Consider the following 14,843-nt stretch of genomic DNA (forward strand, 5'->3'; position numbering starts at 1 on the left):
AAAGGGACTTCAAGGGGCTGAACCGAAAACAAACTCTGTTTAGTCTCCAACGTCCCTTTCAGAGACACGCAGCAGCAATCCTGGAAGCAGAGTTTTTATTAATGACCAAAATAGGGTGTTTTCGCTACCTCCTCCCTTTTATCCGCCCCCCCCCCCCCCAAACCTGGTGAAAATCCATCTGGAATATATTATTAAACTAACAAAGGGTCCTCGCTTTGCGCCAAGAGCAGCCTGGCTTCCTCTGAAGCGTGAGGAGCCGCATTGACAGGAAAGAAACAGGCACATTTCACCCTCAAGTGAAGTTTGCAAATACTCCAAATATTTGTTTGTACGTGTGGCGGCTCACAGCGCTGACATTAATCGTTTGGGAGAAGCGGGGCTGCGTTCCCAATCTTGCCAACCCGTGCGCTGGGAGATGGGTTTGTAAGCCCTGTTCCTCCCTCAGGTTTGCTTTCAGTAGGGTTTCTAAGACATTTTGTTGCTCGCACTGATGGTATTTTAGTATCTGATGTACTTTCCTTCATTTTTGCTGCCTATTTTTTTCCCCTAGTAATCAGGTCATACCCTCCGCTGCCGTAGGTGAAGGATAAAGAGCCCAGTGTTTCTCCCTCCTGCCATATGGAAGAAGTCCCTCTTCTAATGTCAGACCGCAGTGGAAGTGGGGGGAAAAAAAGCGCTAAGTTAGGATTCAGCATGAGAATTAGCTCCTGCTAAGGGACCTGCAGCCTCTCGGTGCACAGACCCCTGTTGCAGCTGGTGGGGGGGATTGAGGGGGTGGGAGATACCCCGTGGGCTGCATCGACCCCTTGCACCGAGCCCCTCCAGCCCCAAAATACATGCCCAGGCTCCCGTGGGTAGTGGGGGCAGAAAGGACCTTGCTCAGAGCAGGAAATCTCTCTTTACTGCCAGTGCTTGGAGTTTATTGCTTGTGAAGCTGAAGGCTTGCTCGCTTCTCACATCCCGCCAGTGTTTTAGACGAAGACGCTTCATACAGAATAAGGGTGGTTAGGTCTTAGGCGTAGTTCCTGAATTTCCCAGCCTGCGGCGTTGGAATTTGGCCCCGTAGCAAGCAAAAAATGGTGTGGAGTTAAAAAACCCAAACGGCAACTTGTTTTAGCATCACAAGCGTCAAAAAAGGAAATATTTTTACAGCCCGAGGAAAGAAGACCACTGAAGGTTTGTAAACAAGATAGACATGCCATGGAGTGCTAGAAATACGGCTTCATCTTCTGTGATTTATAGTGTGTTCAAGCATACTATAAATAATGGAAAACTCCTCCAAAACTTAACATTTTCAGAAGCAACCAGCAATTCTGACTCATCGGGGGCACGCAGCCTAAGAGAAACCAGAGCGTGCCCTTCACCCTGCAGTCTGGGCCAGGCAATTTTACTGTTGCCGAGGAAGAACGTGAAGGAAAGCGAAGAGTGAGAGAGATTTTTGGCTTGAAAACAATCCTCTGCGGAACACCTGGGCGGCAGCGTGCCGGGGGGAAGCCGGGCGGGCTGTGGTGTGGGTGCCGGAGGGGATGCCCGGACCGAGCAGCTGCCGAAAAGGAGCGGGGAGCGGGCAAGGCCGGGATTAATTGGAAACCGAGGTTTGTGCCGTTCTCTTGGCAACAGAAAGATTGTTTGATTTTTGCAAACAGAAACCTAGTTTGTGGTTAGGTTCTGGCAGCAGGTGGCTGCTCTGGACCCTCTCTGTAAATAAGCACAAATAAAACCACATTTTAGCCGGCTATAAAGACAAAACAGCGGCCATATGGTTCTCTTGCCCAGAAGTTTATCCTGAAACCCATCCTCCGAGAGGTAAAAGGGAGAGGTTTTTGTCTGTCTGGGAGGCACCGTGTCGTAGGCGTCTGCTAGACCAGGATTTCTTTTCGTTAAGGGAAACTCTCTGCCCCATCATCCCATTAAGGAATTGCATGTTATCAATCAGCTACACTGTAATCCCCCGGGCCGAAAAAGATTACTGCCTCGATCAACACATGATGCAGATTTTTCTCTCTTGTATTTAAACCTTTTGTTCCACTTCGTGCTGTAAGAAGCTGGTGGTGCCTTTTCAACCCACTGGGAAAAGACTCAGATCCCCTTGTTTTTTTAAAAGAAACCTATATTCTATTCTTGTATGTATGGTTTGTATACTGAAACTGTGAAAGGAGAATAAGGAATCGGCCTCCTCGCAGCCTCAGCCCTTGCTTATGCTCACACCTGCAGGTCGTACGTACTATTACGGGCTATAGGCTTAAGTTTAGGTCAGATTTTTCCCCCCTCCATATGGGGGTGAACCCTCCGCCCCGGCAAGGGCTGTTGAGGGGAGTGGGCACTGGCTGACTTGAAGCATCACTTGCTTTTTGCCTGGTGAGGCATCACGCCCCGAGTGCTGCTCAGCGGATACAGCACCTCCACGGTTGTAAAACCCAACGGTGAGAAGAGTAGGTTAAAGCACTTTTTTTTTTTTTCCTTTTTTTACAGTAAATATAATAGTAATCATTTCATACCTTAGCACATGGAAGACAATGCCACCCTGAGCCCCGTGTGTAATTTAAACAGGTTGCAATGCACACACACGCTAGCCCTAAGTAGACTTTCTTAGTGGCTTGACTTATGCTGGCTAAAATCAGAGGGCTAGAGTAGAAGTTTCCACTCTCAGTTTCCTTTGGGGGTCGGGGAAGGAAAAAAAAAAAAAAAAAAAAAAAAAAAAAAAAAAGGCGCTTATTTCTAGTTGCAGAGATTGCAGAGCAAAGCCTGAAGATGTTACCTGCTTGCACCCTACAGGCACAGGCACTGAACAGCAGGAAGACAGAGCCAAAACAATATTAGAGAGGCGACGATTTCGAACGCTTAATTCTAGGTTTTTGAATGCTTAGGCCTGGCAACGTGCCCACAGCCAGGCAGAGTCAGAGGTGGCAGGGCAGCTCTTTTGGGAGTGTTTATGACGCTCCAGTTATTTTTCCATCTTTGAGCAAACAGAAGCGATACCGCGTCACAGGCACGAACGCCGCTGCCTAATTTACCCATGGCGTTAGAACTGTTCGCCAAAGCCGGCAGTGCCGAAGTGAGAGGCTGGCACAAGGCATCGCCCGGCTCGTCAGCACCGACAGCCGTTGCCGATTCCTCCCCTCCTCCGTTGGGATATTCCTCTGTTGGCACCAGGTTCCCTTACCGAGGGACTCCTCGGAGCAGGGCAGTCTCCGTGCGAAGGGGACGGCTTGTTTTCTTTTGGTAGGAGACAGGCAAAGCCATTTTATTGCCATACATCAAGCAAACGGTACAGCGAGGAGCCTGTCTTGGGTACCGGTTTCTTTCGGAGCTATTCTGGTTTTTATCTGAAATAACCTTTCCAGACAAATGAAGGGCAAAAAGATGGGACATCTGTGGTGACGATGCGAAGCCGATGGGTTGTAGTTACCATCAGCTTCCAGTGAAAACTTTGCAGGTGTGAGCTCTGTGCCAGGACAGCCATTCCACAGAGAAAGAGCATTTTTTTTAGCCAAGGCGGACGGTGCTGTTGGAGCCCGGGGCTGGAGGAGGGACCCTCGGCATCCCGAGGCTGGGACCGGTGGCCATATGGGGATGGACATGGACCCCCTTCTGCGGCTGGCTCCATCCCAGCCTGAGCATCCCTCCAGGAAGACAGGGAAAACCAGGATGGAGACGGGGGTGAAACCCCAAAGATTATGAAATAAAATGGGGACGGGGGTGGGAGAGGGGGAACGGAGCGTGAGCAACGGCAGAGGAAACAGGACAACGTTACTGGTGAGGAGCTGGGACCGGACTGTCTCAAAAAAGAAGGAAGAAACCTCATCAGGCAACGGGCAATAACTCCAGGACTAACTCAGCACTAGGGGACACTATTGTACTGTAAATCGCAGCAGAAAAAAGTCCAATTTCAAGCAAGAAACCAGCACCTCACTTTCCTTTTTTAGGCATTTCTGACACTGCCACAGCCCTGCGGTGGCACTTCATCCCTCTTCCCAACTCCTGTCGGTATTTATTTTTTTTTACAGCCCATAGAAACGCCGCAATTTCTAACTCACCTCATGACAGTAACGGGTCCTGTTCCTTGGCAGGTATTTCTCTCCAGGTGCCTATTCCTGAGCAAGACTTGATGAGCATTCGCTGCCAGGATGGCACTTTTCCGCGTCTCGTGGGGTGAAGCTCGCCTGGAGCTGCGTTTCTTCTGAGCCGACGGCAAAAGCTCCCTCCTCACGGGTACAGGCTGGGGCTTTACAGCTAATTAACACACCGCAGATCCCGCACCTATTTTGAGAAAAGCCAGGTAGGAAACATCATTCTCTGCAGACTTTTCTGTGCGGGAACCCGAGTGATACGTGACCACGCAAGACACCCAAGCGTATCGTACTCACCAAAAGCATCGCTTCTCTCCAAGGGCCTTGCAAGCATTTTCTGCCTGCCAATACAGATTTATCGAGGTCCCAGGTGCCATTTGTTGGGGTGCTTCACCTCTGCAAGACCCCAGTTGCCATCAGAAGAGGTTTGGCTCCAACAGGACCTGAGTCCAGGGAAGCTGGGCTACAGCAAAGGCCAGTTTGGCTGGATCAAGCCCAGCTGGGCCAGCGAGTCGCCCAACATCTCAGCCCACTCCAGGTGCTGCCCTCAGCAACTTCTCTGCTGCTCTGACTAAGTTTGTATCATTATAAACTACTATTACATGAAAATTACACGCCAGTGCTGTGTGTAGATAAAAAGGGATCGTAGGGAAGAAGAGTCAGTGTGCAGAGACTTTGAAATAAGACACAGAAAACCTTAACTGTTAAAATTTAACTTGCAACGTTTTAATTTAATTTTTAGCAATCTTTTTGAATGATCTTTCCTATTGCACAAAAACCACTGACATAACCATTGTTTCATTAAAAAACAAAAAAAGGAAAAAGGAAAAAAAAACCCTCTAGTACAATAAAAATGCTTTTCAACACACACATATATATATAGCTTTACTGTACAGTATTTTAGAAATTGGGAACGTGTGTATTATTTTTACATATTCTGAAACTTGGTTTTCCAGGATAATTTCTATTTACAGTTGCACAATGCCTTTAATGCTTTGAGACACAGCTGTAACACTCAACACTAACCCGCGAAAAGAAGTTTTAGCCAGCACTCCTCCTACAGACTTTCTCAAAGCAGTTTACAGTTACATCGTTGACCTATAAGCTCTGCCCTCCTGCGGGTTTAGGGGGGAACTGTGACACTCCTCTACGTGAGCAGCTTTCAGCCCTCTTCCACTTTACAGATCCTTAAAATTTTCTAAAGGGCCTTTGGATCTTATTGAAAATTCACATCCATAAAGTGATCTGCAGGTGAATTTGCTTTTAAGTGCCTTTTGCTGCCCCAGGGATAGGCAGGCTGTGATATAAAGAGCGAACTTACACTCTTCCGTGTATCGGTAAAGATAATTTCTCAAGCAGACCCCCGTCCCCAAGCCCAACTCCTTTTGCTCACTCTTATTCTACAGCGTTAAAACGGTTTTCTTTATTTAAGATAGCATCAAGTAACTTCATAAATACCATATCAAAACATGCGTGCTATTCACTTATCAACCCCTTTCCCAACTAAGAGTCTTAATCCTGCCAGAATTTCTATTTCTGTCTTGATGTATCGTGCATCTCGGGCTGGGCTTTGCTCCAGCAAAAGGCAGACAGTGCTACTTTTCCGCGGGTTCGCTGGAAAAGCGCAGGAACGTTTCCTTCTGTCCGAGATTTTGAAGTTCTTCTTTACATAAGAAACATAGCCCAACCAGGGTTTTTTCACCCAACTGTACTCAGAACAAGATTCACCCATGTCTCATCTGCACCCAGACTCTTGATCTCCAGGTCTTCCTCGAGCTCTTTCCAAGCGCCTTGGGTTGCCCCTTTTCTGCAAGGTGTACCCCCTTGAACAGGATCACATATAGCTATTTTTAAAGAGGGCTTCTGCATTATTTTCTTTTTTATTATTATTAGTTTAAAAAACCTTGGTCAATAGTTCAGAAAGGCAGGCCCGATCCTGCGCTAGGCTCTGAGCACCCAGAGCTCTCCTTTTAGGTAAAAATCTCCTGAAGAACTGGAGTGATAATCTGGGTCCTGCAGCCGTCGCTTCCAGGACCAGTCCCATTGAAGTAACTTTCAGATGCACATTAGGATACTGCAATTTTAAAACTGCTCCCCCACAGAAAAGATTTTTCTAGAAATTCAGAAACTGTGGGCAGATCAGCTGCCCACAAGAGCGTGTCTGAAGAGCTGCTTGTTGGGGGTGGGAGAGGGGCTCAAGCCCAAGTTCCTGGATTTGCAGACCCAGGCATCAACCCTGCAAGTCTTACACCCATAATTATCTTGAAAGCTGAAATCCAAAGCAGACGCAGCTGGGAGCAGGGCAGGAATTATCCTGGCCTCTGCTGTGTAAATAATTTAGTGGCTGTTTGAAGATTCAGTGAAAACTCTGCCCTCGTTATTTGTCAGCAGTTCCTTGAGCACCGCGTCCAGCAAACGCTGTGTTTACATTTCCCACTGGCTCGGAGAATTAATGCTCTTTGTAGAGTTGTGAAATGAAGCAAATCCCCGAATGCACGCTTTGAAGAGTTTGTTTATGTGAGTTTATCATCAGATCAACAGTTTTCTGGTGCTGGCTGGAGGTGGCTCCTCCGTGCTAAGTGGCTGTGCGTGTCCAAGCAGTGCTTGCTCCTGGTGAAGAGGCAGCAGCTGTACCACCGAGTAGCATAAAAATCAGGGACCATCCACTGTTATTACATATCTAACTGCGATGAAGGCTTGCAAGCCTCCATCATGTCTTCTGGGAGAGTTCTGAGATCTCTGTTGCCCATCTGAGATCTTAGGGGAAGGTCTAGCCTCCTTATGAAGGGGCCGCGGCTGCCTTCCCATTCTCCCTATGGCTTTCTCCAAAGGGTTCCTCATTTGTCTCTTTTATGGAGAACTTCTTCCTGAAGGCTTGTGTTAAGCTGGAGGAAGAAGCCTTCCTAAACGTGGTAAGTCTCTTCCGAAAGTTGCCCCCTGAGAAGAAATAGAGAAGTGGGTCAAAGCAGCAGTTGGAAGCTGCCAAGGGGAGCGTTACCACAACCGATTTCTGTAGGTATATGGTGTCCTCACAGCTGGTGTTCTTCAGCCACAGCATGTGGAGGTGGACCGTACGCAGAATGTGGTACGGGGTGAAGCTCACCAGGAAGGTGGCCGTCACGATGATGATCATCCAGACAGCTTTTTTGCGGTTAGCCTGGTTCTTCTTCAAGGAATTTTTCAGTAAGGTCCTTATGATCATGGTGTAGCAGATAGTTATGACAATAAAGGGGAAAATGAAACCCACAAATAAGGCAATAAAATCCAGGATCACGACTAGAGTTTTCTTCTCAGTGTTTTCTGGGGGTTCAAAGCACTTGGTCTTGTTGCCATGTTGGTAAGTCCCATTTTGCAGAAAGGGAGCGCTGGTCAGTGTGACAAAAATCCAGATGCCGATGCAGACAAATTTAGCCTTCTTCTCCGTTACCAAATTGATGTGCTGGACTGGAAAAACAATGGCTATGCAACGGAAGAAGCTCATCGCAGTCATGAAAAAAATGCTGCAATACAGGTTGACGTACAAGGCGTACGAGCTGATCCTGCATAGGAAGTCACTGAAGAACCAGTTCCCTTTGTGCACGTAGTAGATGACACGCAGGGGCAGGGTGCACACGCAGAGGAAATCGGAGACGGCAAGGTTCAGCATGTACACCTGGAAGGCTGTCTTCTGCCGGTATGTTTTTATGAGGACATACAGCACAACGCCGTTGCCAACAAAGCCCATAATGCTGATCATGGAGTAGAGCGTGGAGTAGATTCGGTTTCGGAAGTCGTCGATGGAGTGATGGCATGACAAGTTGTCAAACGGCGCCGTCATGTTGCCTGGCTGAGGCACCGATTCCACCCAGCAATGAATGTCAGGCCTAAGGATGAAAAACCTCAGATGAGTCATGTAAAGCAGCACACAAAAGTGAAATGCCATTATTAAATAGGAGGAAAAAATCTATCATCTCTCTTGTACAGGAGAGAACAGCTAGGAAGGGATGTGGGTCTGCACGGATCCGTGTTACTATAACCATCCGCTATGTCCACCGTTCTTAACCTGGTACCGACAACTGGTGAGGCGAAGATGACAGTCAAATTTTCATAAGCCCTCGATTCCTGGTGGCATCCTTCTTCCACCGAATTACCAACAAGCTCTTACTCCTCGCAAGCTAAGGTAGCTACTAATTAAAACAGCAGAGGGAAATGATGAAGTTGGCGAGAGCACAATTTAAAATATAAAGACCCAATCTGGTCTCTGATGACTCTTCAGCCTTTCTCCACATCGCCTGGTAAACCCTGCCTCCCTCCACGCCTGCCTGCGTAGGGATGGGTCACTGCAGGAGAAAGTCTGCCAGAAGGTCTCTGAAACAGTAAAGAAAAGCTGTTTAAAAAAAAAAATAATTAAAAAACCCAAATCCTTTGCATTGAAGGTGAAAGACGGTTCCAAGCCAGAGGCTGCTCAGTGCCCAACCAGACATTTGTCAGCTCCCCAAACTCTGCATTGCTCTCCTCTGCTCACATCGCAGGTAGCACCATTTTTTAAACTTGCTTTGTTAATAAATATATGTAATTCCTAGCTTTGGATAAGATCTCGCCTATCGTATCTGACCAACGGGAAGGATGGCTGCAGCAGAGGCTCCAGCTGCCCTGGCATTGCCCGGGCAGAGGCAGCACCGGTGGAGGGAGGGAGGGGGCTGCAGGGGGGCTCATGTCAAGGAGAACAAACCTCTCGGTCTGGCAACATCTGCACTATCGAGGTAACTCCCTAGCAAAGGGCTTCTTCTTGGGTTTGCTTTTGCATACTGCTTTAATTTACAATAGCAGGTCTGGGACTCTCCAGAGCAGGCAGATCCTGCAGCCAGGGAGGGCTTTCAGATCCGCTCAGCCAGTTTTTTTGTGACATTTTATCATGTCCTTTAAGTATTCATTTGAGTGCAGTGAGACACGACACTCTTGATTTGGGTTGGCCTAAAGTAAAGCAAGAGAAATACACACACGTACATATTTTTCCCCATTCATTTTCAATTTCTAATGGTTCAGACACAGAATCTCACTTGCAGTCTGAGACCATGAAAAACCCCAACAATTAGAACTGCAGGATACGTGCAGGCTGAAATAACAGGACTTAAGAAAAGCAGTGATGAAAGCAACAGCGGGGACAAGATCGGTTATAAGAACCCACACCATGTATGTGCTCAAGCCTGATGTTAAATGGTACATATTTTCATCCATAAAACTAGTTTGGCAGCATTAAAGTAGAGTGTCTCTCTCTCTAGGATCTCCTGGAAATTCCGAACCACACTGGGATGCTCAAGGCTTCCAGGTTTCAGTCGAGTTTCAGCTATTTGGGAGTTTGTACTCTTAAAACAATCCTTTTATTATCTGCAATGCACAAAACACATTAAAGCTCACCGATATCAGCGAGGCGGCACAGACAAGACGCGAGGCAAAACCTGACACAAGAGAGGATATTTTTTCCCCTTGGGCTATTTGTGGACACAGAGGGGTGTGTGAGCCACCGACAGTTCGACTGCACGAATGTCTTTGGCCAGAAGAGGCAGCCAAGACTCAACATAGCTCTACTTGGCTCTGTCAGAAGGCGTAGATCGGTACATTGTACATAGAATCGCCCAGGTTGGAAGGGACCTTTCAGATCATCGAGTCCAACCCTCAACCTAACTCTGACCAAAACCATCACTAACCCATATCTCTCAGCTCTGTGTCTACCCGGCTTTGAAACACCTCCAGGGTCGGAGACTCAACCGCTTCCCTGGGCAGCCTGTTCCAATGCTTGACAACCCTTGCAGTGTAAAATTTTTTCCAAATATCCAGTCTAAACCTCCATCATCACTTACATCTCACTTTCACTTGTGTAAACGAAGCTCATCTAGAAACACTCATTGCTAATAACTTGTTAATCCGAGAGAGGCAGTGAGTTTGCAGCCATGCCCTCTCCTTGCCCCACAAATGCCACCTCTCGGCAGCCTGGTTCTGGGGGTGGCAGAATCCAGACCTCAGCCCCAGCCTGGATGAGTCTGGGCTTCTCGCGGTGGATGGCCCAGCATGGGTCTGAACAGCAGAGATCACCCACACCAGCCTCTTGTGGCCCCAGCCACCCCCTCTCTGCAAGGACCAGCCAGCAACGGGGAGCTGCCGTCCCAGTGGGACGGTGGAGAGGAGACCGAGTCCTGCATCCCATGGGAGATGCCAAGAGATCCGGCCTCCAGCCCTCATGGCTGGCACCCTCGTTTGCCTGAGGTCTTCATTCCAAACTTGAGGTTCAAGTTATAAAAAGAGCATCGCCCCAGTAATGTTTGAAAAATCTCTAAGATAGGGCTAAAATTAAGTTTGCGGTAACATTGGTCTGATTTTAACCAATTGTTTGGGAGGGGCAGGTAGTGCAATATTCTCTGGAAAAAGCTGTATAATTCCTATTCCTTGTTATTATCTGTCAAGAAAATACGACGCAGGTGATGAAGCCCTCGGTACCGTTACTCTTATCGCTGGGTTAGTGCCTAGCAAGCAGACCTGCCGAGCAAAACCATGCTACGCGCTGTACGAACACATTGAGATGAGCGGCTCGATTATCTCATGAAAACTCATATGGATAAAATTGCTCAATTTACCAAGGCATCGTATATCAGTTCTTTCTCAGACATTCAAAAAACCAAACAAACACAATCAGGATGTTTGAGATTAAGAGACTGGAACGATCTTTTGCACGTTGAGGCTTTTTCCATCTGCCTGCACCTCCGGGCACTTATGAGGAGTAGGAAGAATGAGGAGAAAATGGGAGAAACTGGGCTGCGTGGCCAACCCAGTGGATAAACAGAGTTGTTTTGGCTAAAAGCAGTAATGGGATGTAAGGCTCCGGGAAGGGAGGAGGCTGCAGATGGGAGACACGCACAGGAGCCGGGCAGAACCCGTGTCTCCCAACAGCATATTTTGGGTCAGGTTCCCACATGCCTTTGGAGAGGGCATGAGCCATGGGTGTCTGCAGAAGGTACTGTCACCCTCCTGCCACCGCGGATTTCTCTCCCCTCCTGCCAGTTTAGCTATCCTGCCTGAGAGAGAACCAAGAGATACTGATAAACGTCTCAGCCCATCATTTGCTCATTAGACAAACTTCCTTATTTAATCTCTATGTGTATTTATCACACTTCTTAAGTGGTATTGAGCTGGATTAGAAACTTTCTGACTCCTTTGGGGACTAAATTTCAGTCTTTCAGCTGCTATTCTTAAAGACATTTGCAGATAGAGGACAACCATGCAAGGCTGTCTAAAAGACAACCGAGATGTGGTATCTATCGTATTTCTAAACATAATTTAAAATACCTTTTGCAACCAAAAGCAAAACTGATGATTAGAATATTGGACTGCTAAAGTATAAGAGAGCTTCACACCTAGAAATCTATCTGTAAAAACCAAAAAACCCCACAGAACCCCATTTCCTTGCTGAGGCTTTAGACCAGGTTTTCATCATGAACTGAAGACAAATATCACTCCTGCCACTTTTTATTTATATAGCCGTGGTTCATGGAACCACTTGTTTACGTGCTGGTGAATTCAGATCATTAGGAATGTACACAAGTGAGAGGGCGCAGCGACGGTTGGCCGAGAAAAGCATCCCAAACTATGCAAACCCCTAAACGACTTCTATTCTGCATGCCTCGTGCAACACAGATAGATTTATAGTTGGTCATGAGTAGGTTGGTCATAAACAGATTATATTAATTACACAATCAAAGAGGATACCACCAAAGAAGATGCTGTCATTTGAAGCCCAGACGTGAGGCATCACTGTCTGAGCGCTGACACGGGCTGTATTTAGTGTTTGGTGGAAGAGACACAGGAACTGCCTCGAAACACCGAACGCGCTTTGCAAACGCAAACTCCCTTCTGCGGGGGGGGGGGGGGGGGGGGGGGGGAGAGCTCTGTCTCAGAAAGAGGAACAGAACGAATAATCGAAGCAAGCAGCAGACGCTAATGAACGACTCGGTTTCGTTAGTAGGGAGCGCTATAACCGAGCTCCGTGGGCATTTAGCCCGGCTGCAAACGGCTCCCTGCGGCCGGGACATCGCGGCTCCCGCGGGCACCGGGAGCGGAGCCCGGCCAGCGGCTGTCCCGTCCCGTCCCGTCCCGTCCCGTCCCGTCCCCTGCGGCCACGCCGCCGCCCGCGGGGCTCCCCACGCCCGCATCACCCCCTGCAGCCATCGAGGAGTCCCGTCCCGTCCCGTCCCCAGGAGACCCCGGTGAAGACTCACCGCCGCCGAACCGGACGCCGAGCTCTGCCCGCACGGCCCCGCCACCGCCTTTAAGGCAGGGCGCTCCCCGCCCCCGACCCGCCCCCGGCCCGGCCCCCGGCGGGATCCCCCGCCCCGGGACACCCCCGGCCCCGCAGGACCCCCGGCCGCCCCCTCCCCGCTTCCTTCGGGGGGGCGCTGGTCTGCGCCCGGAGCGCCCGTCCCCAGGGCGGGAGGTCGGGGAGGCGCTGGGGGAACCGGCGGGTTTTCGTTTTCTCCCGGCTGCTGCAGAGCTGCTGCCTCCTGGAGATGTGTTCTCCACATCCTGGAGATGTGTTTGTCTAGGGCGGGGATGTCTCCAGTTTGCACCTGCGGTAGCATCTAAGGTAGCCCTGCGGGGGTGACTCGCCATGAAGAACCTCCATCCTCACAGAATTGTAGAATGGTTTGGGTTGGAAGGGACCTTAAACATCATCCAGTGCCACCCCCTGCCCTGGGCAGGGACACCTCCCACCAGCCCAGGTTGCTCCAAGCCCCGTCCAACCTGGCCTTGAACCCCTCCAGGGATGGCGCAGCCACAGCTTCTCTGGGCAACCTGGGCCAGGGGCTCACCACCCTCACAGCAAAGAACTTCTTCCTCATGTCTCATCTAAATCCACCCTCTCTCAGTTTAAAACCATTCCCCCTCATCCTATCGCTCCACCTCCTGATCCAGAGTCTCTCCCCACCTTTCCTGTAGCCCCTTTAGGTTCTGGCAGGGGCTCTAAGGTCTCCCTGAAGCCTTCTCTTCTCCAGGCTGAACCCCCCCAGCTCTCTCAGCCTGTCCTTCCAACAGAGGGGCTCCAGCCCTCCCAGCATCTTCTTGACCTCCTCTGGACCTGCTCCAACAGGTCCATGTCCTTCCTGTGCTGAGGACTCCAGAGCTGGACGCAGTACTCCAGGTGGGGTCTCACGAGAGCGGAGTAGAGAGGGGGAATCACCTCCCTCAGCCTCTCTCATCTGCATTCCTGGTTCCTGAGACCCATCTGGTGCTGGTGCCCCCCAATACAGCCTTGTTCCCAGGGTGCTGGTGTCCCCAGATAAAGCCTTTTCAATGAGTGGGTGGTGTAAGCTGTGACCCCAGGCGCTCCTGCTGAAAAGATACGTTCATCGCCACGGCTTTTATGCGGTGCTGCATGGTTGGTTGACCACTTGGTGGAATTTGAGCCATTTTTTTCTGCTCCAGCTCCATTCTGATGGCTGGTTTTGGAGCTTCCACAGACGTAGGTGCTCTCTAGGTGGGTGAGGACAGGCTGGCTGCACGGTCCCCCCAGATGGGATCCAACGTGGTGAAGCACACGACTGGGAAACAGTGGCAGCTTGACAGCATCACAGGAGAGGCAAGTGCAGATGGGGCAACCTTGTGTGCACATCAGCAGCAGGACAGGATGGTGCCCCAGTGAATGCCCCAGTGAAACCCCTGGCGTGCTCGGCTAGTTACTATGCACTGAGAAATTGCCCTGGTGGAGGCAGATCTTTTCACCTCAGCTCCTGAAACGCCCCCATCCACATGCTGATGAGCCTCCAAGCGCTCTGCTGATCACCTCTTTAAAAATTGGAGATCACGGGCAAATGTGCTCTGTGCTGACTCGTAGTTGCACTGGACCAACGTATGAACCAAAAGAGATTTTTCCTGCACTCAGGGGCAAACTTTGGCCCTGTGCTGTCCTGGAAGCGGTGGCATCACCCTGCCTTCTCAGAATCGAGGTTCCCAAAGGTACATCTGGGGTGATCTTGACACCAGCAGAGCTGTTTGGGATGTCTCTGCATCAGCGTCAGCCCTGCAGCCCCCGCGTCCGTGAGGGGGACCAGGAGGGACACAGCTCTCTGACAGCCCTTCCTTGGAACAGAAGAGTCACACAGGGACACTGAGGTTGTCCAAGAATAGCTCTGACACTCATCTGGGATCCAGAAAGGTGATTTTCTTCCTTGTGATCCCAGCGGACCTCTGGTAGTAACTTAAGCTTTAGCTTCTCGTGGGAAATAACATGATGAGTAAATACGTCTTCCTCAGAATTAAGGATTAACTTCCAAAAGTGGCAGGCACCAAAACAAACCAAAACTGTGATCTCTGCTGATGGGGCATACATCTCTCCATGTCCTCCTGTTCCCACGGCACCACCTGCCTGTCCCTGTCGCCATGTGAGGGTCTCCGAGGCTGCTCCTGTCCACGGCCCATTTTCTGCTCAGCGGGAACTCCCACGCTGCTATTTAGGAGTGCTCGGCGTAGGAAGGAAACCTTCCCGCCATAGGGCTTGCTCTCCCCATTCGGCACGGGCGGCATCCCACCACAGCGTGAGGGGCTGGGCGGAGATGGGGCAGACGGGGGGGAAAGGCATGCGGGGAGAGGGAGAGCGGTTATTTCCAGCCCTGTCTCCCACGCGAGCCCCTCGGACCCCGCTGCCCCTCTGTGGGAGTCAGCACGGGCTCCTGGCTCTTTCCCGAGGGAAGGGTTCGGTGCAAGCATCGCTCATGACGTTCTTCCAGCTCTTTGCTTTCTTGTAGG

The 14,843-nt window shown here is 50.0% G+C and overlaps 1 protein-coding gene across 1 annotated transcript; it reads right to left on the reverse strand.

Moving 5' to 3' along the window:
• Positions 1–4,774: 4,774 nt before the first annotated feature.
• On the reverse strand, positions 4,775–12,346 carry CYSLTR1 (cysteinyl leukotriene receptor 1). Its single transcript, XM_074600313.1, has 2 exons — positions 12,320–12,346; positions 4,775–7,933 (listed from the first exon to the last, which is right to left on the reverse strand). The coding sequence occupies exon 2, from the start codon at positions 7,885–7,887 to the stop codon at positions 6,850–6,852; it is 1,038 nt and encodes a 345-aa protein (XP_074456414.1). The 5' UTR covers positions 7,888–7,933; positions 12,320–12,346; the 3' UTR covers positions 4,775–6,849.
• Between the last annotated feature and the right edge of the window lie 2,497 nt (positions 12,347–14,843).

This window comes from Larus michahellis, chromosome 9 (genome assembly GCF_964199755.1).
Source record: "Larus michahellis chromosome 9, bLarMic1.1, whole genome shotgun sequence".
Classification (NCBI taxonomy): domain Eukaryota; kingdom Metazoa; phylum Chordata; class Aves; order Charadriiformes; family Laridae; genus Larus; species Larus michahellis.